Source organism: Ananas comosus, linkage group 5 (assembly GCF_001540865.1).
Source record: "Ananas comosus cultivar F153 linkage group 5, ASM154086v1, whole genome shotgun sequence".
Taxonomy (NCBI): Eukaryota; Viridiplantae; Streptophyta; class Magnoliopsida; order Poales; family Bromeliaceae; genus Ananas; species Ananas comosus.
The window spans coordinates 5,312,660-5,335,617 of record NC_033625.1 but is presented as its reverse complement, the minus strand read 5'-3'; the positions used below and the strand labels follow the sequence as shown (position 1 = coordinate 5,335,617).

Below are 22,958 nucleotides of genomic sequence, written 5' to 3'. Positions count from 1 at the left end.
ATTTAAAAAGTGAGGGGACACAAAGTGATCACGTCAAAGATGAAATATCGACATCAGCGATTAGCATGCGAATACGGCTTGCGGTGGAGAGGGGAGTAGAGCAAGTGTTGTCGAAGATGCGACGATTTCGCTCAGACCAGATGGACCAAGCGAAGCAGCTGAAGATGGTGTTCCCAACCTTTCGAATATCCTTAGGAAGGCGAGATGACCACATTGCCCAAGAGTCTCCAAGTCCCAATAAAGATGGTTGAGGTAGACAAAGAAGAAGATTGAGAGATGCCCACACTGCTAGGGAGTAGGGGCAATGGAGGAATAAGTGAATGATATCTTCGCCAGCATTAAAGCAAAGCTCACATCTTGAGGCGAGAATCCAGCCACGACGCCGAAGGTTGTCATGAGTTAAAATTCGGTTTTTATATAAAAGCCACATAAAAAACTGCACTCGAGGTGGCGCAAAAGAGTACCAAACAGTGATCGGAGTCGAGTCGAATGTGGATCCAGCAAAGAACAGATTGTATGCTGATGCAGTGGAGAAAGTGGCATGGGGAGTCCATTTCCAGCAGCAGATGTCGGGGCCGACGCAAATTTGGAAGTTGCATAACCTGTGGCAGAGTGTCGAAAACTCCTCATGTGCAATGATGGACGGGTAAGAGATGACCGGTAATGAGAACAGATTATCAATAAAAACCTCGGACACAAGAGCAAATTTGTGAGCAGAGTAGGAGAATAGAGCCGGAAATTGATCCATCAGGGGTGTGCCTAACCAAGATGATAACCAAAAAAATGTCTTCATCCCATTATAAACCACAAAAGAGTGTGAGATGTTGAAGATAGGGTACGTCTTTAGCACACTACGCCAAGAAAGAGAGCTTTGTCGGGGATGCTTCCAGCTGAGAGGGAAAGTGGAATAATATACCGATTTAATTAAAACTGCCCAAGGTGAGTCCGGTTGCGAGACAAATCTCCAAAGCCACTTGCAGAGAAGAGACAAGTTCTTGTAGTAGATGTTTGCTATTCCAAGTCCGCCCAAAGCTTTAGGTCTAGCCACAATATCCCAGGTGACTAGAGGTACACCTTCTCTTATAGGACATGAAGATTTCCTCCACAGAAAACGTCGCAGGAGCTCCCCCAGCTGGTGGGTAATAGCCTTAGGTAAAATAAAAACAGATAGGTAATGGATTGGTAAATTTGTAAGAACTGAATTAATTAAAACAACTCGACCAGCCGGTGATAGTAGAGCACTTTTCCATCCCGAGAGTCTTTTATGGAACTTGTCAATAAGAGAGTTGAAAGCACAAGTTGGGAGCTTAGCCGGCGAAAGTGGCAGTCCAAGGTATGTTAATGGGAAGTGACCCATAGAGCAGTTGAAGGAATTTGCAAGTGAAGCATGAGATGGTTCAGCAAGATTAACAACATAGAGTGATGTCTTCGCAAAATTGATTGATAAACCTGACGAACGGCAGAAGGCCTGAAGTAGTGTCCTGCACTTGAGAAGGTTTTCGACGTTGTCATCGCAAAAAAGTAGAGAGTCATCCGCATATTGCAAAAGAGGACTAAGGCCAGTAATGCCTAAGGGTGACGGAAGGAGATTGGCGGATGAAGCACGCTGCACAAGTCTCTGCAGAACATCAGCCACAAGGATAAAGAGATAAGGTGAGATAGGGTCGCCCTGTCTTAGTCCCCGTCGGAGACGAAGCAACTTGCCCGGGCATCCGTTTACGAGGATAAAACTGCAAGCGGAGGACAAAAGTTTTGAGATCCAAGTAGTCCATTTAATGTCAAAACCACGACAGATTAGGAGATTTAGCAGAAAAGGCCAGCTAACACTGTCGAAAGCCTTAGAGAAATCAATTTTTAAAAGGGCCAATTTTTTCTTCCGCCTTCTAGCAGCGTTAAGAACCTCGTGAGCCATTACAAAGCTGTCGTGAATGCTACGGTTCTTGATAAAGGCTGTTTGATGCGGGTCAATGAGTAAATCAATGACTGTCAGCAAGCGGGTCGCGAGCACCTTTGAGATAATTTTGCTAATAGCATGGGTAAGGCTAATAGGTCGGAAATGCTCTGGTGCAATAGCTTGCGCCTTCTTTGGGATCAAAGAAATCCATTAGCTGTGGAGAAGGTGGGGGTGAGACCCACCTTTTTTTTTTATAAACTGAGTTTCTGGTGGAGAAGGTGGGGGTGAGACCCACCTTTTTTTTTTATACCTAAAGATGTCAACGGGTCGGTTTCGTGACGAATTTTCAAAAATCCAAACCTGATCCCGACTCCAAACCCGAGACCCGAACCTGAACCCGAATCCGAAAATTTGAACCCGAAATAATTATTTTTTTTTCAATATTTCGAAATATATTATATTAAATCTAAATTTCTAAAATACAAATTCAAATATAACATCAAATTTTTTTATATATATTACATATAATACAAAATAAATTCGGGTTTGGGTCAGGTTCGGGTTCGGGTTTGGTACAGTCAAAATCTATATCCGAATCCATATCCGTCGGGTTTCTATTTTTGATATCCATATCCAAATCCATATCCATTTAGTATTGGATATATCCGTTTCATTCGGGTTCGGGTTCGGATAAAATTTCGGATATCCATACTCATTGACATCCCTATTCTTACCCAATTCTCCTTTCTGTTTTATTGTCCATCAATCTCTTTTTCATTTTTTAGTGTACAATTTATTTTTAACTTATGAATATTATAAAATTAAAATTTATATTTAATACATAGAATATAAATAATATAAAAAGCTATGTGTAAAAGGTTTTATAATTTAAATTTTCATAATGAGATTTTAGAAATGTAATATATAAAATTTAATTTTACACTCGATATATGAATATTTCTCCTGCATTACTCTATCTTTTCTGTCTCAACTACAATAAATTATTAGCAGCACCGAGTGTATTGGTGCATTGCATCCATTTACACTATATAATGTGTATAATAACACTAGTTGAAGTCGTCGAATGTGACGCCCCGGTTGATTTTGACAAATGAGGGTTGGAGTGGAGCCCACTTTGTTTTCATCCCAATTCTTCTCTTTGCCCATTCTCCATGTTTTTTTTTTCTTTTTTTTTTTTGAGAGAGATAGATAGTACACTACCCGCTTCGTTTATTTCATTTAGAAATAAACTTAGCTAGAAATATGAATCAACTAGAATTCGAACTTGGATCTCGGGTACCAACCACCAAGCCCTTTGCCACTTGCTCAAGGGACTGTCGGTGCCCATTCTCCATGTCGATTTGAGCGAAACAAGAGGCTAAGCGGGGTTGGGTCCATTTTTTTCAGTTGAAATCCAACATGGTGTTCTGTTACGCTAATTTGCCCATTCTCTTAGGATGCAAACAGATCTGGGTTGGTGGAGCTCTGGTCCGATCAGCCCCGACGGGACAATAAATGGGAGAAAATAAACGAATTTGGAGCAGAAAATTGGATAAATTTTACGATCCGAGACGGATTCGGGACAAAAACGGAAAAAATTTTGACCCGTCCCGAATCCACCCCACCATGATCTGTTCCGAATCCGCCCCGAAAATAATTTATATTTTAAAAAAATATTCCTAAAAAATAATATATTTACAAAAAAAGTTTAAAATACAAATAAGTTAGTACTCTCATTTCTAATTCATTTGAAACTTTTGAATTTTGTTTTGAATTATAATTAATATTTTTTATTTTATAATTGATATTATTAAATTATATATATAATATTATTAAAAATTATTAATTTATATTTTACAAAATATTAATAATATTATAATTTTATAAAAAATATTAGTTGGCAGGGCGGATTCGGGGCGCCGGTGGGAGGCGGGTTAAGAGGCGGGGCAAATTATGGAACGTATGTTTTAACCTGTCACAGATTCAGGACGGGAGGCGAGACGAGATTTTGCTAGTGGTGGCGGGAGGCGGGGTGGGGCTTCCACTCCCAGATCCACCCAATTTGTATCCCTACATTCTCTACGTCAGGAGTGGGGTGGACCTTTTTTTTATACCATCTAGACTCTCTCTCTCTCTCTCTTTCTCTCTCTCTCTAGATTCTCCTACTCTCTCTCTCTTCCTCCATCAATCTCTCTCTGATCTTTTACTGTACAACATATTTTAACTAATCAATATTATAAAATTAAAATTTATATTTAATATATACTATATAAATCATATAAAAAGTTATGGATAAAAAATTACATAGTTTAAATTTTTAGAATAATATTTTAGAAATGTAGACTACAAAATTTAGTTTTACACTCCGATGGTACGAAATATTTTTCAATCACCACTTTATCTTTTCTTCTCAACTGTAATAAATTATTGTTAGCACTCAGTCTATCAGTGCATTACATATACTAAATTATTTTTTAAAATTTAATATTATAAAATTATAAAATCTACTTTGCTAGATACAATCGATACTATATAAAAAGTTTATATATAAAAATTTGTAGAATTTGAATTTTTATAATGAGGTTTTTAAAATGCGACATATAAGATGTATTTATACATCCTAGTTTTGAATCCGCTGATCCCGCCACGTATCCTGCTGCTCCAACCCATTGCCATCACATCTCGCCACGAGAGTATGGAACTAGTTGATCACAAGATTTGTCTGCTTCCTGTTTTCCTTTTTCTTCTTTTGCCGCGTTGTAGTTTTGAATTTTTCTCTCTTTCCTTCTCTCTTCCTATCTTTTTGCACATCCCTATCAATCACTATATTCATAAAAATTTACTCCTCTCGCACATGAAGCTTTCCTCTATCTTTCACTCTCTAAAGCCATTTGAAAAACGGCAATAGCAGATGGATAGTAAAATAAAGCAACAAATATACATTTTGCTCTATTACTATATTCATTCTTTTTCTTCTTCTGCTGCTGCTATTATTGTTTTTTTTTGTTTTGCCTTTTTTCTTCTATTGACACTACAAAAAAATTGTGTTTCAGCGGCATTCAGTTATTACCGCCGAAAGTCAAAAAAATGCTGCAAAAACTATTAGCGGCATTCAGCTTTTAATGCCGCTTATACTCGTGTTGGTAAATCTTCTACCGGCATTTAAATAGATTGCCGTTAATGTTCAGTAATTAGTAACATTAAATAAATGTCGTTATAGAGATGACTATTACCGACATTATTTAAATACTTGTATTTGTTAGTCATCTCCGGCACTAATTAAATGCCGGTAATTATTATTTAATTTGCAATATTATATAAATGCTAGTATTTTATTTTTGATTCCAGTATTAATAAATGCCGGTAATTCTATATTATTTTGTAAATATAAATATTATTTAAATTATGCCTTTTAAACAGATAAAAATAATATAAATAATAATTTATACTATCATATTTTTAACATAATATTTAAAAATAATATATTTTATTAAATAATGTGATTTTAGTATTTTTATATAATAAGAAATATATATCATACATAATAAATAAACACAAATTATTTAATAAGCTCATTCCCAATTAAACAAATAAATGAGTTAAAATCTTGTAATATATTCAACATTCAAAAAATAACTCATGAGTTTGTTACAGTTGTTGCTCCTACTAATTTCTTTTTGTTTAGCATTTTTTTATTCTTCGTATATAAATAATTTATTATTTTTATTCATTATTTTTTTGTTCAACCTAGTGTGTCCAAAATCATCATCATCGAATATAAAAAATGTCGACATACCTATTATGATGACAAAAATTATCATGCCACAAAAGGTCCCACCGGCCACCAAATTGTAACAATTCATCGCAATAATATTTCGGCACCAAAGTAAATTATTGGTGGCAACTATTTATCACCACCAATTATCAAGATTCGACGGCAACTAATTTTTACCACCAACGTTTAACTATAGGCGGCAGATATTTGTCGCCACTAAATATAAAATATGGTGACAAATATTTGTTATCACTAAATGTGATATCTGGTGACAAATATTTGTCGCCACTAAATGTAATATTTGGGGGCACAATTATTTATAGCCATATTACTTTTGCCATCAATACTGTGTTGTAATCAAAAGCAGATATTCCATTATATGTTAAGAAAATATCTCTAAAAAAATGAGTCCAGCTAGTATACTATCAACAATATTAAGTTCTTGCTACTATTAATTTTTCTGCCGTAAAATCTATTTTTTGACTATTTTCACCCGTTATATTATACTATTCAACCAGCCACCTACTCAACCCTAGAGGATTACTATCATCCTAACCGTACATCCTTCCATCCAACGGCTGAAAATTCGATAATACCAAGCGTTTGGTATTATTGATAGCATACTAACATAATTTCTAAAAAACAATATGTTCACAAAAAAGTTTAAAATAAAATAAGTTGATACTCTTATTTCTCATGCATTCAAAACTTTTGACTTGTTCTTCGAACCATGATTGATTTTCTCAATTTTTTTATTTTTTTATTTTTTTATTTTCTTTTTCGTCTTCGCTCTGCTTTTTATCTCTCTAGAGGCCTTGTTGTCTCACCCATATAGCCAAATTTATTTCCTGAATGAATGAAGCGGGTAGCGTACTATATTTTTCTAAAAAAAAAAATAATATTATAATTTATAAAAAAAATATTTGTTGGTGGGACAGATTCGGAACGCCGGCAAAGAATGGGTTATTCGACGGAGTGAATTACAGATTCATTTTTTTAATTTGTCACAGATTCCAGAGGGAAGGTGGGACGGGATTTTAATAGTGGGGGGCGGGGGGAGCGGCGGATCTACGCTCCGACATCCGTCCCGTTCGCATCACTAAATTTGAATCACATGGTTGAAAATTTTGATTCCATTGTATGTGATTTGGTACGAAACAGGTCGTCACGAGCGCGTGCGTGAGAAACGCCGTTACGAACACTTAACGGCGCCGTTTTCTCTTTCTCGTTACCCTTCCTCCTCCCTTTCTCCCTCGTTCCCCCTACCCCTCCCTCTCTATCCCCCTTCAATCCCCCTCAATGGCGATCTCCGAACCCGATACACTGGTGGCTGAGCCGAACCGGATCCCCTTCGCCGTCAGCTTCGGCCGGTCCAGCTTCCTCGACCGCTCCCTCGGCGCCGCGCTCGTCTCTTCCGACCACTGGGCCGTCCGCGTCGCCCATCCCTCCCCTTCCCCGGGACCGGTCCACCAACCCGGTTCACCCGGCCAGTTTCACCTCCCGGTCGACTTCTCGGACCGGGCCCAGGTCATCCCCGCTCTCACCGGCTCCGTCGTTGTCTTCCACATCGACCCCAGCAGCAGCACCACCTCTGTAACAACCCTAAAGAATAAATGGTAGAAGTAGTAGTAGTAGTTAGCATGGGGAAGTAGTAAAAATGTCAACTTTACAAGGTAGAGCAGGGAAGTGACAGCAGGAGGTGGGAGAGGAGCGAGCTCGGCGGAGTGGTCCGGTGGGAAGCGCCTCCGAAGGGGCTCAGGCGCTGGCGGAGGATAGCACGGAGAAGGGCGTCAGGCGGAACTCCGGCAGGGTGAACCGGCGGGGCTAGGGCATCGTCGGAGCTGAAGGGGAAATGGGAGGATCGAGGTCGGAGAAGGAAGCCCGACAGAACCTGGGTAATTGGGGCGAAGAAGAGAGCTGGCGGATCGGGCGGTCGGATCACCGGAGCGGGCGTAAAACGCGGACCCGATATCCGCCGGGTGGTGGATGATGCGGAGAAGGCCGGAACCGACGCCCACTTACCGTTAAGCATGGATCGGGCGAAGCGGGGCTCGGATCGGGGCGAAATGGCGAACCCAAGACCTGCCGGGTTGTGGGTAGTGCGGAGAAGGACGGACCCGAGTCCGAATAACCGACAAGCAGCAGAGGAGCTCAGAAAGCCCAGAAAGAGGGCCCAACTACCACCGAATTGGCGGCCCAACCAGCCCACTTCTTATTTTTGTCACTATTGCTGTTTAGTCCTCAGAGATTAAATAATTTTCTTTCTGTACGGATACTAACTAGTATAAATTCAGGATGTCTTATAAGCTAGGGATCATGAATGGAAATGAATTAGTCTATTTCTCCCCCAAAAATTCTTCCCCAAACCCTTCTTCTTCTTTACTATTTCTCTTCCCCAATTCCCTTCTCTACTTCTAATCCCCATCCCTCTCCTCTCTGTTTCTCTCTCTCGATCCCCAACTCTTCTCTGTCACTCTCTCTACCTATCTCTCTCTTCCCCTCTTATCTCTATTCTCAATTCCTTTACCTTAATCCTCAGCTCAACATATTACCATCATCTCCAATCCCAGCTGATCCTCAATTGGATATCAACGGAGGCTAGATTGGATCAGGAAGGCCAATTAAGAGCTCATCATCATCCCCAATTTAGCCTTACCCTTATTGAGGTAATTCATCGGGTTGCTAAATTGAGTCCGGGATATTACAACCTCATCCTCCATTATCTCCACCGCCACCCCCAATTTCTCCGAACTCCACGCCCTAGCCATTGGGGCCACCAAAACCCTAATCTCCGCGTCGCAATCGAGTGCGGCGTGCGCCGTGTCGTCTACACCGGCTCCGCCGCAGTTGCCTTCGACGGCTCCCGCGACGTCGTGCTCGGCGACGGGTCCATGCCCTACCCCGATAAGGTCCCCGCCCCACTTCCCGATCTGGGTCTCTTCTCAAAATTTGATTTTGATTCGTGAATTTGAGTTTGATTTGGTGTATCTGGTATATAGTATGCGGACGTTTTGGACGAGCCGAGGGTGCAGGTGGAGATGATGGTGTTGGACGCGAACTGGAGGGGTGGTATATGTACGTATCTGGTGTTCTTTTTGGAATGTCAAATACTTTGGGTGATGGTTGTGTTTTTCGGTGTTTGTGGTCCCTTGCATTGGATTGTTGCTTTTGTATGTGACGTTTTGTTTGAATGTAAATGCCTCTTAATTTTCTTGGTCAATATTCTCCTTCTATCATACTATTTATGATCTTTCTGTAGTTTGTGCTTAAAATCCAAAATTTGTATATACAACCTTCTAAAAATAGGGTTGGAGCTATCTGTTGAAAAATATATTCAACAGAGATTTGGCAATGATGGGTTTTATTAGGCTTCAGCTATAAACTTGAGCCAGAAATTAGGAATTTTAAGCTATTAATGTATGCAGATGCAAAAATAAATTGAAGTGCTTAACTCTTTTTGCTTATATTCATTTTAGAAAGGAATGATCAAAAACCATAAGGACTAGGCATATTCATTACACAAGGTTGCTTTTTAAATGCAAATAAGGAAAAGCAGAGGCTGTTCAAACATACATTCATTTGCCTCTAGTGAGAACCGTAGCATAGGGAGCAAAACTGCTTTTAGCTTAGAAGCCTCTCTCTTGCTGCCCTCAGCACCTTTAAGACTTTCGTCATGTCACATCGTTCATATGGCAATTCATTTGAGCACGAGAGACTGCAGTCGAACACCAAAACCACGCAATCTCGCACACACTCTTCTTGGTAAGCTATATCATTATCAGCCGAGTGCAGTTTTCTGTCTATAATGTCCATGAGATGTTCAGGAGAAGCAGCAGCAGCACGAACATATCCACGAAGGCTCAGACCATCTTTGAACATGTCGTCGACGGGGCTCATTCCAGTGAACATTTCCAGCAGAAGAATTCCGTAGCTGTACACGTCGCCGAGCCTAGATGGTTTACAGCCTATTCCATACTCTGCACAACATATGTTAATTGGAAACAGACAATACAAGATTGTCAGGTGAATTCATTTGGATTTGGATTTGGTTCTGCTGTTTTCCAAGCCATAGTTACAAAAACTAAATTTGATCTTTTAGGTTATAAATCAAATCTACAATAGCATTAGATATGCAGAAATAAAGATCCAGCTCTTGTGTGTTTAGTGCTCATAATTAATCAGTTTTTAATAGTAAGCATCAAGCAGTTTATTCTAACTCTAGTATGTCGGTTTTCGTAGCTAATATCTAATATCCTTTTTATTTCCCACAATATTTTTTTCCTTCTTTTCTACTATATTTTATACTAAATTTCTAATTTTATTTATTAAACTTATGCTATTCACTTGTTTTTGCTTCAAAAGATAATAAGCGGCAAAAAAAAAAAAAGATATAGTATAATTAGGAATCAACTGAAAATGTGTTATATTTTTTTTCGTGAAATGCCGTAAAGCGTGAAAAAAGTTAGTATTTTATTGCATATTTCTCACCTGGAGGAACATAACCAATAGATCCTTTGATTCCCACAGTGCTGGTAGATGAACACTCTGATGATTCGTCAGGCGGTTGCTGTAGAAACTTTGCTAACCCGAAATCGCCCACATGCGCCGTCATTTCATTGTCAAGAAGGATGTTGCTGGGCTTAAGATCACAGTGAACAATCAACATGGACCCTTCGTGATGAAGATACTCCAATGCTGAGGCTACGTCGATAGCTATGTTCAACCTCTGGATTAGGCTTAGGCTTCTGAATGGCCTATTCTGGCATGCATTTGGATGTAGCCACTCTTCTAAGCTACCATTAGGCATGTACTCAAAAACCAAGGCCTTGAAATCGTTACCGCGGTGATCCAAACTAGAGCACGATGTAAGAATTTTGACAAGATTTCGATGTCGAATGCTTCTCAGGGCTTCACATTCAGACATAAAACTCCTGAAAGCCCCATGCTGTTGAAGGTCAAGCACTTTCACTGCGATGATGTCAGCATTTTCATAGTTCATGACGGCTTTACAAACCGACCCAAAACTTCCCGTGCCAATCAGATTTTCTAAGGAGAACCCATTTGTAGCCCTGAAGACCTCATCGTAAGATACTTTCATGTGTTGGTTTCTTAAGGAAAACCTCGATAGCGGCTTTCTCCTGGAGTTTTTTATTAAGTGATGTATCCCAAGCAAGCATATGATTATAATTAAACACAAAATTGCCCCACATATAGGAATTAGTATTACCTTGAGTTTATAATTAGAGTGATGTTTTGCTGCAAAGGCATTTGAAGTGCATTTCGGCAAGTGTAATTCTGGAATTCCACCACAGAGTTTAGGGTTTCCGATAAGCGAGACTTCGCTCGCATTCTTAAAAATCCCTTTCATCGACACTTCTCAGGTAAGAATTTTGACAAGATTTCGGTGTCGAGTGCTTCTCAGGGCCTCACATTCAGACATAAAACTTCTGAAAGCCCCATGCTGTTGAAGGTTAAGCACTTTCACCACGACGGTGTCGACGTTTTCATAGTTCATGGCGGCTTTATAAACCGACCCAAAACTTCCGGTGCCGATCAAATTATCTGAGGAGAACCCATTTGTAGCCCTCAAGAGCTCATCGTAAGATACTTTCGCGTGTCGGTTTCTTAAGGAAAACCTCGACTGCGGCTTTCTCTGCGAGTTTTTAATCAAGTGATGTATCCCAAGCAAGCATATGATTATAATCAAACACAAAATTGCTCCACATATAGGAATGAGTATTACTCTGAGTTTATAATCAGAGTGATGTTTTGTTGCAAAGGCATCTGAAGTGCATTTCAGCAAGTGTAATTCTGGAATTCCGCCGCAGAGTTTACTATTTCCGATAAGTGAGACTTCGCTCGCATTCTTAAAGACCCCTTTCATTGGCACTCGACCCTCAAAACTGTTGAAGGAGAGATTCAAATAGTGTAGATCCGGGAGCTCGTCAAGGAATGCCGGTATTTGGCCTGAGTAGAAGTTTTTTGAGAGATCAAGCTTCTTAAGCCCTCTTAAATTGCTGATGGAGGGAGGAATGGACCCTTGAAATAAGTTATTCTCCAAATGAAGAATTTCCAAGATGGCGCATTTGCCAATGGTGTCTGGAATCTCACCAGAGAGCCTGTTATTTGAGAGATCAAGCTCCCTGACATTTATCAAGTTGCCCACTTCCGATGGTAATGAATCGTTCAGTAAATTATGCGACAAGTCAAGGAAGTTTGTGAGCGACGAAAGGGTCAAAACTTCTTGCGGAATGCTACCGCTTAGCCTATTATTTGATAGATTTAACAACTCTAACACTAACATGTTGCTTAATGTCCGCGGAATGGCTCCTTCAAATTCATTGCTGCCGAGATAGAGCTTGTCCATTCGTGTTAGGTTGCCCAAAGTAGGAGGAATTTCACCGGAAAGCGTGTTATTTGATAGATCTAAGTACTGTAATTGCCAAAGATGACTGATATCTATGGGAATGGTGCCTCGAAAATTATTAATGCCCATATCAAGATAAGTTAGATTGATGAACTTCCGAATCTCAGCAGGTATAATTCCTGATAATTGGCTGCTATAGAATGTCAAATATAGAAGACTAGTGGAAAGATTGACTAGTGATTTGGGCAACATGCCTTGAAGTAGATTGCATCCTACATCCAACACTCGGAGACCGGTGCAGTTGGTCAGTGCTGTAATGAAGCTCCAATCGCTAGGCGTCCTGGCTTCGAGTCGATTGACAGCCAGTTCGAGCCGCGAGAGACTCTGCAAGGCTCCAAGGCTCGGCGGTATCGTGCCGTGGAATTCATTGACTGTTATCTCAAGGTGTCTGAGCTCAGAAGCATTGGACAATGATGCTGGAATTCGCCCCCCAAGCTGATTATAACTCATATGAAGGAATTGAAGGTTCGGAAGAGCATTTCCGATATCAGAGGGTAGAGTTCCCTCGAGTTGGTTATTAGCGAGTTCTAAGTTCTTCAGGGATGATAGATTGTAAAGGGATAACGGTATTTCTCCTGTTAAGTAGTTCATCCCGAGAATGAGATTTTCGAGAGATGAAAGTTGTCCGAGCGAGATTGGGATGGACCTGGAGAGATCATTAACAGAGCAGTCCTGGAAAGAGAGGAACAGAAGTTCTGCAAAGTGAGGAATTTCACCATGAAGGTTGTTTCCTCGTAGTCCAAGCTCTTTCAGAGAGGAGAGATTTGTGAGAGTGGGCCGAATGGTTCCTGTGAGACTAGTGAATTGGATTGCAAGTGTCTTCAAGGAGAGAAGGCTACCGACGGATGGAGGCATGGCTCCTGACAGGTTATTGTTATCTAAAGAAAGAACGAGTAGAGAAGAAAGATTCCCAATTGAATCTGGGATCGTCCCTTGTAACATGTTTTGATTCAGGAGAATATCTCTAAGACCGGAAAGACGCGATAGAGTTGGCGGAATCTCACCGTTGAGCTTATTATTTGCCAAGTTGAGTACTTGAAGATTAGAGCAATTGCCGAGCGAAGACGGGATCGTTCCACGAAGAGAATTCACACTCAGGTCGAGATATCGCAACCGGCGTAGGCTTCCTAACTCCTCCGGGATGTACCCGTCTAGCTTGTTGTCGGACAGATCGATCCTCCGGAGGAATGTAAGGTTGGCCACGGAGGGCGATACGAAACCGGCTAGGTCGAGAGACGTGAGGTTGAGGGCCGTGACCCGGTCGGGATGGCGGCGGCCACAAGAGACACCGCGCCACCTGCAGTAGTGGAGAGAGCCGTTGTTCCAGGAGGAGAGCGCTCTGAACGGATCGTCGTCGACAAGGGACTTGAAGGAGAGGAGGGCGGCACGGTCTGCTGCAGCTTGTTTGATCCCAGCAGCGGCGGTGGCGGCGCGCCGAGCGGTGGAGATCACATGTAGTAGAATGATGAGAAAAAATAGTGCATGGAAAAAGCCTTCCATTCTACGAACTAAGACAAGAAAGCTAAAGCTATAGCAATCCTGCAGTAGCTCTTGGTCGGTATTTAAACTTGGCAACTGGATACATAACAAACTTACTGCCAACTAATGCCACGGTGTGAGAATACTCATGTACCTTAGTACCACAATGCTTCCCCAAAATGTCACTAACGGCAATTGGCGAAAACCTTAATAATTGGTATCGAGTTTCTAAGTTCGAAAACCAATTATTTTATATTTTACCTAAATATATAGCTAAATGCATCTAGTCTTACTTGTAGCTCTGTATGTTCATGCACTGTAAAAATAAAATAAACAAAATAGATAACTAAGACCACACACTAAGAAAATTAATATTTAAGAACAATTTTTTTTATATTTAACAATGCATAAAATCATCCTATTTAAAATCGCCTGATATTTAAAAGCGTTGGTTAAAATATTACTATGTACGTCTTAAAGTATCAGAATTTTTAAGAATTTTTTGAAATCAAATTGCTTTAAAGCATAAAAAAGTTAAAATTAATAATTAAAGTTTATCATCTAATAAATTAGTTTGATATAATAACGGCATTTTTTGAAACGTCAATACATTCTATATTATAGGGACGTTGGGAGACGTCTACTCAAATGTTATTTAAAAATAATCTTCATATTATTTTACAGTGTCGTCTAATTGCAGCCGCACATTCGCTCATGCATTATAAAAAATGAACAAAGTGGATAACTAAATGCACTTACTAACGCATATTCATGCACGGCATCATACAATAATCTAATTTATTGTGATAAAGAAATTTGTGAAAATTGATGGACAATTAGTGGATACAACCACCTAATTTATTGTAATAAAGAAATTAGTGGATTGACTTAGTAGAGATGACCGAGTAACGGAGGAGACTAGTCCATGAAATAGGACGAATTATTGGATGTTAATTAATTTATAAGTGATGCTACACATATACTCGGTTTTAGGAGTGTATGATAGACAAACACGTATTCTACTTGTCGCATCAATGCCATAAATACAAACCATCCGACTCTAGAATGTGTCGCCCATAACATGCATCCCTTTTAGGGGTGTATACGTAGGTAGGGGTGGCAATCTAGCTCGCTGTTCGCGAGCTAGTTTAATAAATGAGCCGAACACGAGCTGAGATAAGCTCGCTCATGTTCGGCTCGATAACAGCTCGAATATATATATTTAATATTTATATAATTTATATTTTTATATATAAATAAATAATTATATATAATATATTTTTTTATTATTAATTTTTAGCAAAATAAAAATATAAATGCAAGCTTAATTATAAAAAACTCATTTTATATGTAAAGTTTCAACTATTAGATCAAAGTCTAATGATAAAATTTTATAAATTTATTTTTATATATTTAAATTTAATTTTTTTTAATTTATATTCGTTTGCCAGCTCGTGAGCTAGCTCGTGTTCGCCTCGTTAATAAACGAGCCGAATACGAGATGAATTTTCGGCTCAAGATTACTTTAACGAGCCGGCTCGTGTTCAGCTCGTTTAATAAAAAAGCCGAACATGAGCTGAACACAAGCTGACCTCAGCTCGCTCGTGTTCGGCTTGTTTACACCCCTGTACGTAGGGGTGTAATGTGGGCCGTGCCGGGCCGGTACGGCCCACATTTCCCGTGCCGAAACCAGCCGGAGACAAGCCCGGCACGGCCCGGCCCCAAAGTCAGGCCGTGCTGTGCCGGGCCAAAGTTTTTGGACCCTAGCCCAGCAACTTGAAAGTTGATGATGGTACAAGGATAAATTTGAAAGAATAAAATGATAATTTTATAGAAATAACAGTTATACTGACAGCTCACTATCAGAATTTAACTTGAGAGATATATTTGAAAAAACTTGAAACATTAAAAGAATATTTTTTATTTTAGCCTTCTAAAGGAGTAAATAAGAAACTCTGAAACTTTTCAAATTTATATTAGCAATTGCCCTTAAAAATTATATGGTTTATTAAAATACCTAGCAGCACTCATTTCTAATATTTAAAAAAGTACAAACACTTTCTAAACTTTTGAGCTTTGGCAAATAGATTCATGAGTTTTTAATTTTGACAATTACACACCTTAAACATTATTAAATAATTCAATGACTCCCTTCCTATATTTGAAAGTTACTAATTAAATGCCCATTTTCAACAAATTTCTTGCATGTGATCTGGTGAAGCTTCAAATTGTATTAAAATCTGCGTTTTTTTATTCTAATGCTGAATTGGGAAAAGCAATAAATTGAAATGAAGGATGGATTTAGTTTGTATATTCTTCAATCTTCGTATTTTAATTTTATCACGAAAAGAGAAGAAATAGTTTTTTTTGTGTGTTTTTGAAAATTTGCAAGATTAGATCTGCAAAATGTGCTACCAAAATGGCTTTTCTTGAGAAAGTTGATCAATTAAACTATTTGATTATTTTAGAAGATCTAGTTGCTAAATTAAATTAGAGGGTCATTTGACAATATTTTAAAGTTTAGTAGTTTTTATGCATTTATCCCTTCCAAGTTTAATACCTCCATAGGTAAAAATGTATGGAGATCCCGTCGTATAGGCCATTCTGAAATTTGTTCCCTCCATTTTTCTTTTATTTGGACTGAGAAACCTCTTTACTATTGATTTTTTTTTGTTAAAAAGTGATATTTTTTTTCCTTATAAGGGCATGTGTGTAAATACATGCCTTTAGAAGGGAAGTGAGGAAATTTCCTTTTTGAAAAAGGGTAAAAAAAAAGTTATGAGGGCTCTTTCAGAAAAACGTATAGTTGAGGGGGTCTCCATACACTTTTTACCTATAAATAAATTACCTTCAATAATTGTTCTATTGCGTCGACTACTCTTATCGTTTACTTCAGTCACCCGACTCACCCCTACTAAGTCAATCCACACCAATTTCCACAAATTTCACAATAAATTAGGATTAATTTCATACAGGTCCCTACAAATATGGTGAATAGCAAGTATATTTCTGTAAATTTCAATTTTTATAAGTTATTCCTGCAAAAACCATAATATATTCAAATACGTAATTTGGATCTGTTAGAGAACTGTTAATTTTTTAACAGTAGAACTGTGAAACGACTATTTTGCCCTTGCCCTCTTCATCTTCCTCTTCCTCTTCATGCTGTGGGAGCGGACGGCGGCGGCGGCAAAAATATTAGCCGCCTTCAGTAATCCAAAATACACACCCCTTCGGTAATATTTTTGGTGTAATATATTATACATTTTTTGTAATGCTACAATACCGAACAGAGTACATATCCGATAAACTAAATATAACAATCCTGACAGAATTGCTTGTAATCCTGTCAGGATAACCTGAACCAAACGCACTCTTAGTGACATTTTGCGGAAGTATTAAAGCACTAGTACAAAAGTATCCACACGCCATTGTATTACTACCTTACGGCAACTATAGGCTTTTTGACTAAGCTTGGTCGTTAGTTTGTTTTGTATCCAGTTACCAAGATTAATAAATACCAACGAAGAGCAACTGCAGGATTGCTATAGGTTTAGCATTCTCTTGTCTTAGTTCATAGAATGGAAAGCTTCCGTGCACTATTTTTTCTCATCATTCTGCTGTATGTGACCTCCAACGCCTGGTGCGCCGCTGCCGCCGGGATCAAACAAGCCGCATCCGACCGCGCCGCCCTCCTCTCCTTCAAGTCCCTCGTCGACGACGATCCGTTTGGAGCACTCTCCTCGTGGAACAACGGCTCTCTCCACCACTGCAGGTGGCGCGGTGTCTCTTGCGGCCGCCGCCATCCCGACCGGGTGACGGCCCTCAACCTCATGTCTCTCGGCCTGGCCGGTTTCATAACGCCCTCCATAGCCAACCTCACATTCCTCCAGAGGATCGACCTGTCTGACAACAAACTAGAGGGGAGCATCCCCGAGGAGTTAGGAAGCCTACGCAGGCTGCGATATCTCAATCTGAGTGTGAATTCTCTTCGCGGAACGATCCCGTCTTCGCTCGGCAATTGCTCTAATCTTCAACTGCTCAACTTGAGACATAATAAGCTCAACGGTGAGATCCCGCGAACTCTATCGCATCTTTCCAGTCTTAGAAAGCTTTTCCTGAGGTGGAACATGTTACAAGGAACAATCCCTTCCAATCTAACTCAGTGTAAAGAGCTTCAGGTTTTCGATCTGAGGAGTAACTTTCTCATAGAGGGAATTCCACCAGAGCTTGGCTATCTCCAAAAGTTAACATGGTTAACTCTAGGCTACAATAATCTTACAGGAGCCATCCCTGCTACTTTGGGCAATCTTGCTCAGCTTCAATACCTTGATCTAAAATTCAATAGCTTTACTGGGTCCATCCCAGATTCACTCGGCAACCTCTCCTCCCTACTAGTTCTTGCTTTAGATAACAATAACTTGTCAGGAGCCATGCCTCCATCCTTAGGTAGCCTTCTCTCCTTGAACATACTTGAAATCCAATTCACTAGTCTCACAGGAACCATTCCGTCAACTCTTACGAACCTCTCCTTTTTGAGCCAGCTTTTACTACAAGGAAACAACCTACATGGTGAAATTCCTCACTTTGCAGAACTTCCGTTCGTCTCTTATCTGGACTGCTCTCTTAATTATCTCGCCGGGTCGATCCCAATCTCGTTTGGACGACTTTCATCTCTCGAATATCTCTTTCTCAATGGGAACTACTTAACAGGAGAGATACCATCATCCCTTTACAATCTATCATCCCTGAAGGACATAGAACTCTCTTATAATGAACTCGAGGGAACTCTACCCTCCGATATCGGAAATGTTCTTCCGAACCTTCAAGTCTTTCTTATGAATTATAATCAGCTCAGGGGGCAAATTCCGGCATCCTTGTCCAATGCTTCTGAGCTCAACGACCTTGAGCTAGGGATAAATGCATTCCACGGCACGATACCGCCGAGCCTTGGAGCCTTGCAGAGTCTTTTGTGGCTTGAACTGCCTGGCAATCGACTCAAAGCCAGAAAGCCTAGTGATTGGAGCTTCATTACAGCACTGACCAACTGCACCAGTCTCCAAGGGTTGGATCTAGGAGACAATCTACTTCAAGGCACGATCCCCAAATCAATAGGCAATCTTTCCACTAGTCTTAATTATTTGGCACTCAATAACAACCAAATATCAGGAATTTTACCTGCTGAGATTGAGAAGCTCATCAATCTAACTCATCTTGATATGAGCATTAACGATTTTCAAGGCACCATTCCCATAGAAATCAGTCATCTTTGGCAATTACAGTACTTGGATCTGTCGAACAACATGCTCTCAGGTGAAATTCCTCTCACTTTGGGCAACCTAATACGAATGGACAAGCTGTTTCTCAGCAGCAATGAATTTGAAGGAGCCATTCCGCCGACATTAAGCAGCATGTTAATGCTGGAGTTGTTAAATCTATCGAATAATAGGCTAAGTGGAAGCATTCCAAAAGAAGTTTTGAGCATTTCATCGCTCGCAAACTTCCTCGACTTGTCGTATAATTTACTGAACGATTCATTACCTTCAGAAGTGGGCAACTTGATAAATGTCAGGGAGCTTGATCTCTCAAATAATAGGCTCTCTGGTGAGATTCCAAATGCCATCGGCAAATGCACCATCTTGGAAATTCTTCATTTAGAGAATAACTTATTTCGAGGGTCCATTCCTTCCTCCATTAGCAATTTAAGAGGGCTTAAGGAGCTTGATCTCTCAAAAAACTTCTACTCGGGCCAAATACCCGCATTTCTTGATGAGCTCCCAGATCTACGAAACTTGAATCTCTCCTTCAACAGTTTTGAGGGTCGAGTGCCGATGAAAGGGGTCTTTAAGAATGCGAGCGAAGTCTCGCTTATCGGAAATAGTAAACTCTGCGGCGGAATTCCAGAATTACACTTACCGAAATGCACTTCAAATGCCTTTGCAGCAAAACATCACTCTGATTATAAACTCAAGGTAATACTCATTCCTATCTGTGGAGCAATTTTATGTTTGATTATAATCATGTGCTTGCTTGGGATACATCACTTGATAAAAAACTCACAGAGAAAGCCGTTGTCGAGGTTTTCCTTAAGAAACCGACACATGAAAGTATCTTACGATGAGCTCTTCAGGGCTACAAATGGGTTCTCCTCAAATAATCTGATCGGCACGGGAAGTTTTGGGTCGGTTTATAAAGCCGCTATGAACTATGAAAACGCTGACATCGTTGCGGTGAAAGTGCTTAACCTTCAACAGCATGGGGCTTTCCGAAGTTTTATGTCTGAATGTGAGGCCCTGAGAAGCATTCGACACCGAAATCTTGTCAAAATTCTTACATCGTGCTCTAGTTTGGATCACCGCGGTAACGATTTCAAGGCCTTGGTTTTTGAGTACATGCCTAATGGGAGCTTAGAAGAGTGGCTACATCCAAATGCACGCGGGAATAGACCATTCAGAAGTCTAAGCCTAATCCAGAGGTTGAACATAGCCATCGACGTAGCTTCGGCATTAGAGTATCTTCATCACCGAGGGTCCGTGCCGATTGTTCACTGTGATCTTAAGCCCAGCAACGTCCTTCTCGACAATGAAATAACGGCGCACGTGGGCGATTTCGGGTTAGCAAAGTTTCTGCGGCAGCCGCCTGACGAATCATCAGAGCGTTCATCTACTAGCACTGTGGGAATCAAAGGATCTATTGGTTATGTTCCTCCAGGTGAGAAATATGCAATAAAATGCTAACTTTATTCATGCTTTACAGCATTTCAGAAAAAAAAACAAAATATAATACATCTCTATTTGATTCCTAACTACACTATATCTAATACTTTTTGCTGCTCACTATCTTTTGAAGCAAAATCAAGTGAATAGCACAAGTTTAATAAACAAAATTAGAGATTGTGTAAAAGTTATAGAAAAGGGGAAAAAAAAATATTGTAGGAAACAAAAAGGATACTACATATTAGCTACAAAAACAGACATACTGGAGTTAGAATAAACTGCTTGATGCTTACTACTAACCACTGATTAATTATAATCAGTAAACTCGCAAGAGCTGGAACTTCATTTCTACATATCTAATGCTATTTTTGAATCAATATAAATAATCTAAAAGATCAAATTTTGTTTTTGTAACTATGGCTCGGAAGCAGTAGGAGCCAAATCCAAATCCAAATGAATTCACTTGAGAATCTTGTATCTTCTATTTCCAATTAACTAATGTTGTGCAGAGTATGGAATGGGCTGTAAACCATCTAGGCTCGGCGATGTATACAGCTACGGAATTCTTCTGCTAGAAATGTTCACTGGAATGAGCCCCGTCGACGACAAGTTCAAAGATGGACTGAGCCTTCGTGGATATGTTCGTGCTGCTGCTGGTTCTCCTGAACATCTCATGGACATCATAGACAGAAACCTGCACTCAGCTGATAATGATATAGCTTATCGAGAAGAGTGTGTGCGAGATTGCATAGTTTCAGTGTTTGACTGCGGTCTCTCATGTTCGAACGAATCGCCGTACGAACGATGCGACATGACGAAAGTCTCAAAGGAGCTGAGTGCAGCAAGAGAGAGGCTTCTTAGCTAAAAGCAGTTTTGCTCCCTATGCTACAGTTCTTACTAGAGGCAAATGAATGTATGTTTGAACATCCTCTGCTTTTCCTTATTTGCATTAAATAAAAACCTTGTGTAATAAAAATGCCTAGTCCTTATGGTTTTGATCACTCCTTTCTAAAATGAGTACATCCGAAAGGAGATACGCACTTCAAATTTTGCATCTGTATACATTAATAGCTTCAAATTCCTAATTTCTGGCTCAAGTTAAATAATGAAGCGTAATATAACCCGACATTGCCAAATCTGCGTTGCATACACTTTTCAACAGAAAGCTCCAAGCCTATTTAGAAGGGTATATGTACAAATTCTGGATTTTAAGCGCAAACTACAGAAAGATCATAAATGGTATGACAGAAGGAGAATATTGACCAAGAAAAAGAGCCATTTACATTCAAACAAAGCATCACATACAAAAGCAAGAATCCAATGCAAGGAACCACAAACACCGAAAAACACAACCATCACCCAAAGTATTTGACATTCGAAAAAGAACACCAAATACATACCTATACCACGCACTCTAACTTTTGTTTACTTTTGAGGTGCAAGCAAATCGCTTTTTCTTTCTCAAAATAGGATCATCGGCCAACTGCTCGGTTATGGAAAAACTTCTTGATCCAAATTTGTCAACCAAGTATCTGAAAGGTAATCAAACATAAATTTTGGAAGTCATGAGAAAGAGTCCCTTGGCGATACTATAGTATAGACCTTTTTGCTTCGGTTGTAGTTTCCGCAGAAGTGCTATCTTAGTTGATCTTTTTGAAGGAGCACTAACAACTTTTCGAGTAAATCATCCTAATATATTTTTACTATAGCAGAAGCGGAAGCTTCAAATTGGACCCACAAATTTTGCAGCCTAGAAGCTCATTATAGCTATCTCCAATAGCAAGCTTGAGGGTCTGACTGCTGTTTCAGGGGTTAGAGAAGCAGAGCCAAAGCCAGACCAAATAAACACAAGATAAGGCATGAAGAACTACATTAACAATAGGGGAAAATGATTTGTGCCAATATATGTGTAGAACCAAATAAAATAGCATAGTATCTTTTTTTCATTTTGACCATATGCAATTAGTATGAAATACTCAATTAGTATAAAATTCTCATACCAACTACAAGTGAGTTCTTGTATAAGAATTGTTCGTATATGCAGAAGAAAATTTATGTGAAAACTTTATCAAAGATATATAATTAACCAGTACAAAAACATAGCTGATGGATGAATTTGCTACTGATGTTGAAATATATGCATGAGAATGGCAGAACATATCACAATGTTATTTATTCTTGTAATTACATGAAATCATGAGAGTGAGACTACCACAATAACTACATAATTAGTAGAAAGATCGAAAGATAGCTGAATTATCAAACCTCAAATCAGTAATTGCATGAATACCTCTCCATACATGGAAGATTGAATCGACAACAGAAGCCGCAACGAAAGAAGGTATGTCACAAAGATGACGCATTTTAATTTCCAAGTTCGCAGTGAGAGAAATGGTGGATCAGTCATCATCAACTCTGGGGAATATATTTCGTCAAGAAGCATAATAGTTTACTGACAAATTTTTTCTTTATTGCTTCAATTCTGACTGAAGCTGTTGCAATTAGACTGTCGACTTCCTCTTCACACTGTTCATAGACAGTGAAGATGATGAACATGCATGTCAACCCTGCAATATAAAAGATGCGGTGAGAAAGTTGAAAAAGATAAAACAGAGCACTATTATCTGGAAATTAATTAACAAGATTTTTAGGTCAAAACCTTACAAA

The 22,958-nt window shown here is 39.5% G+C and overlaps 5 protein-coding genes across 6 annotated transcripts; 2 read left to right on the top strand and 3 right to left on the bottom strand.

Annotated features, from left to right (window-relative positions):
• LOC109710581 lies at positions 6,762-8,015 on the bottom strand. Of its 2 annotated transcripts, none has more exons than XM_020233277.1 (2): positions 7,340-8,015; positions 6,762-7,260 (listed from the first exon to the last, which is right to left on the bottom strand). In XM_020233277.1, exons 1-2 carry the CDS (start codon positions 7,699-7,701, stop codon positions 7,149-7,151), a joined length of 474 nt encoding a protein of 157 aa, XP_020088866.1. In that variant the 5' UTR covers positions 7,702-8,015; the 3' UTR covers positions 6,762-7,148. The 2 variants fall into 2 exon arrangements, with proteins under 2 accessions (XP_020088866.1, XP_020088867.1); XM_020233278.1 differs by having other exon boundaries at positions 6,762-7,271; positions 7,361-8,015.
• Positions 7,736-9,021, top strand: LOC109710327. The gene is made up of 3 exons (XM_020232838.1): positions 7,736-7,758; positions 8,005-8,578; positions 8,669-9,021. Exons 1-3 carry the CDS (start codon positions 7,736-7,738, stop codon positions 8,915-8,917), a joined length of 846 nt encoding a protein of 281 aa, XP_020088427.1. The 3' UTR covers positions 8,918-9,021.
• On the bottom strand, positions 9,291-11,044 carry LOC109710326 (probable LRR receptor-like serine/threonine-protein kinase At3g47570). Its single transcript, XM_020232837.1, has 2 exons — positions 10,158-11,044; positions 9,291-9,646 (listed from the first exon to the last, which is right to left on the bottom strand). Exons 1-2 carry the CDS (start codon positions 11,035-11,037, stop codon positions 9,291-9,293), a joined length of 1,236 nt encoding a protein of 411 aa, XP_020088426.1. The 5' UTR covers positions 11,038-11,044.
• Positions 11,047-13,767, bottom strand: LOC109710325 (receptor kinase-like protein Xa21). The gene has a single exon (XM_020232836.1). The coding sequence runs from the start codon at positions 13,594-13,596 to the stop codon at positions 11,047-11,049; it is 2,550 nt and encodes an 849-aa protein (XP_020088425.1). The 5' UTR covers positions 13,597-13,767.
• Positions 17,103-21,292, top strand: LOC109710577 (receptor kinase-like protein Xa21). The gene is made up of 2 exons (XM_020233272.1): positions 17,103-20,286; positions 20,801-21,292. The coding sequence occupies exons 1-2, from the start codon at positions 17,157-17,159 to the stop codon at positions 21,154-21,156; spliced, it is 3,486 nt and encodes a 1,161-aa protein (XP_020088861.1). The 5' UTR covers positions 17,103-17,156; the 3' UTR covers positions 21,157-21,292.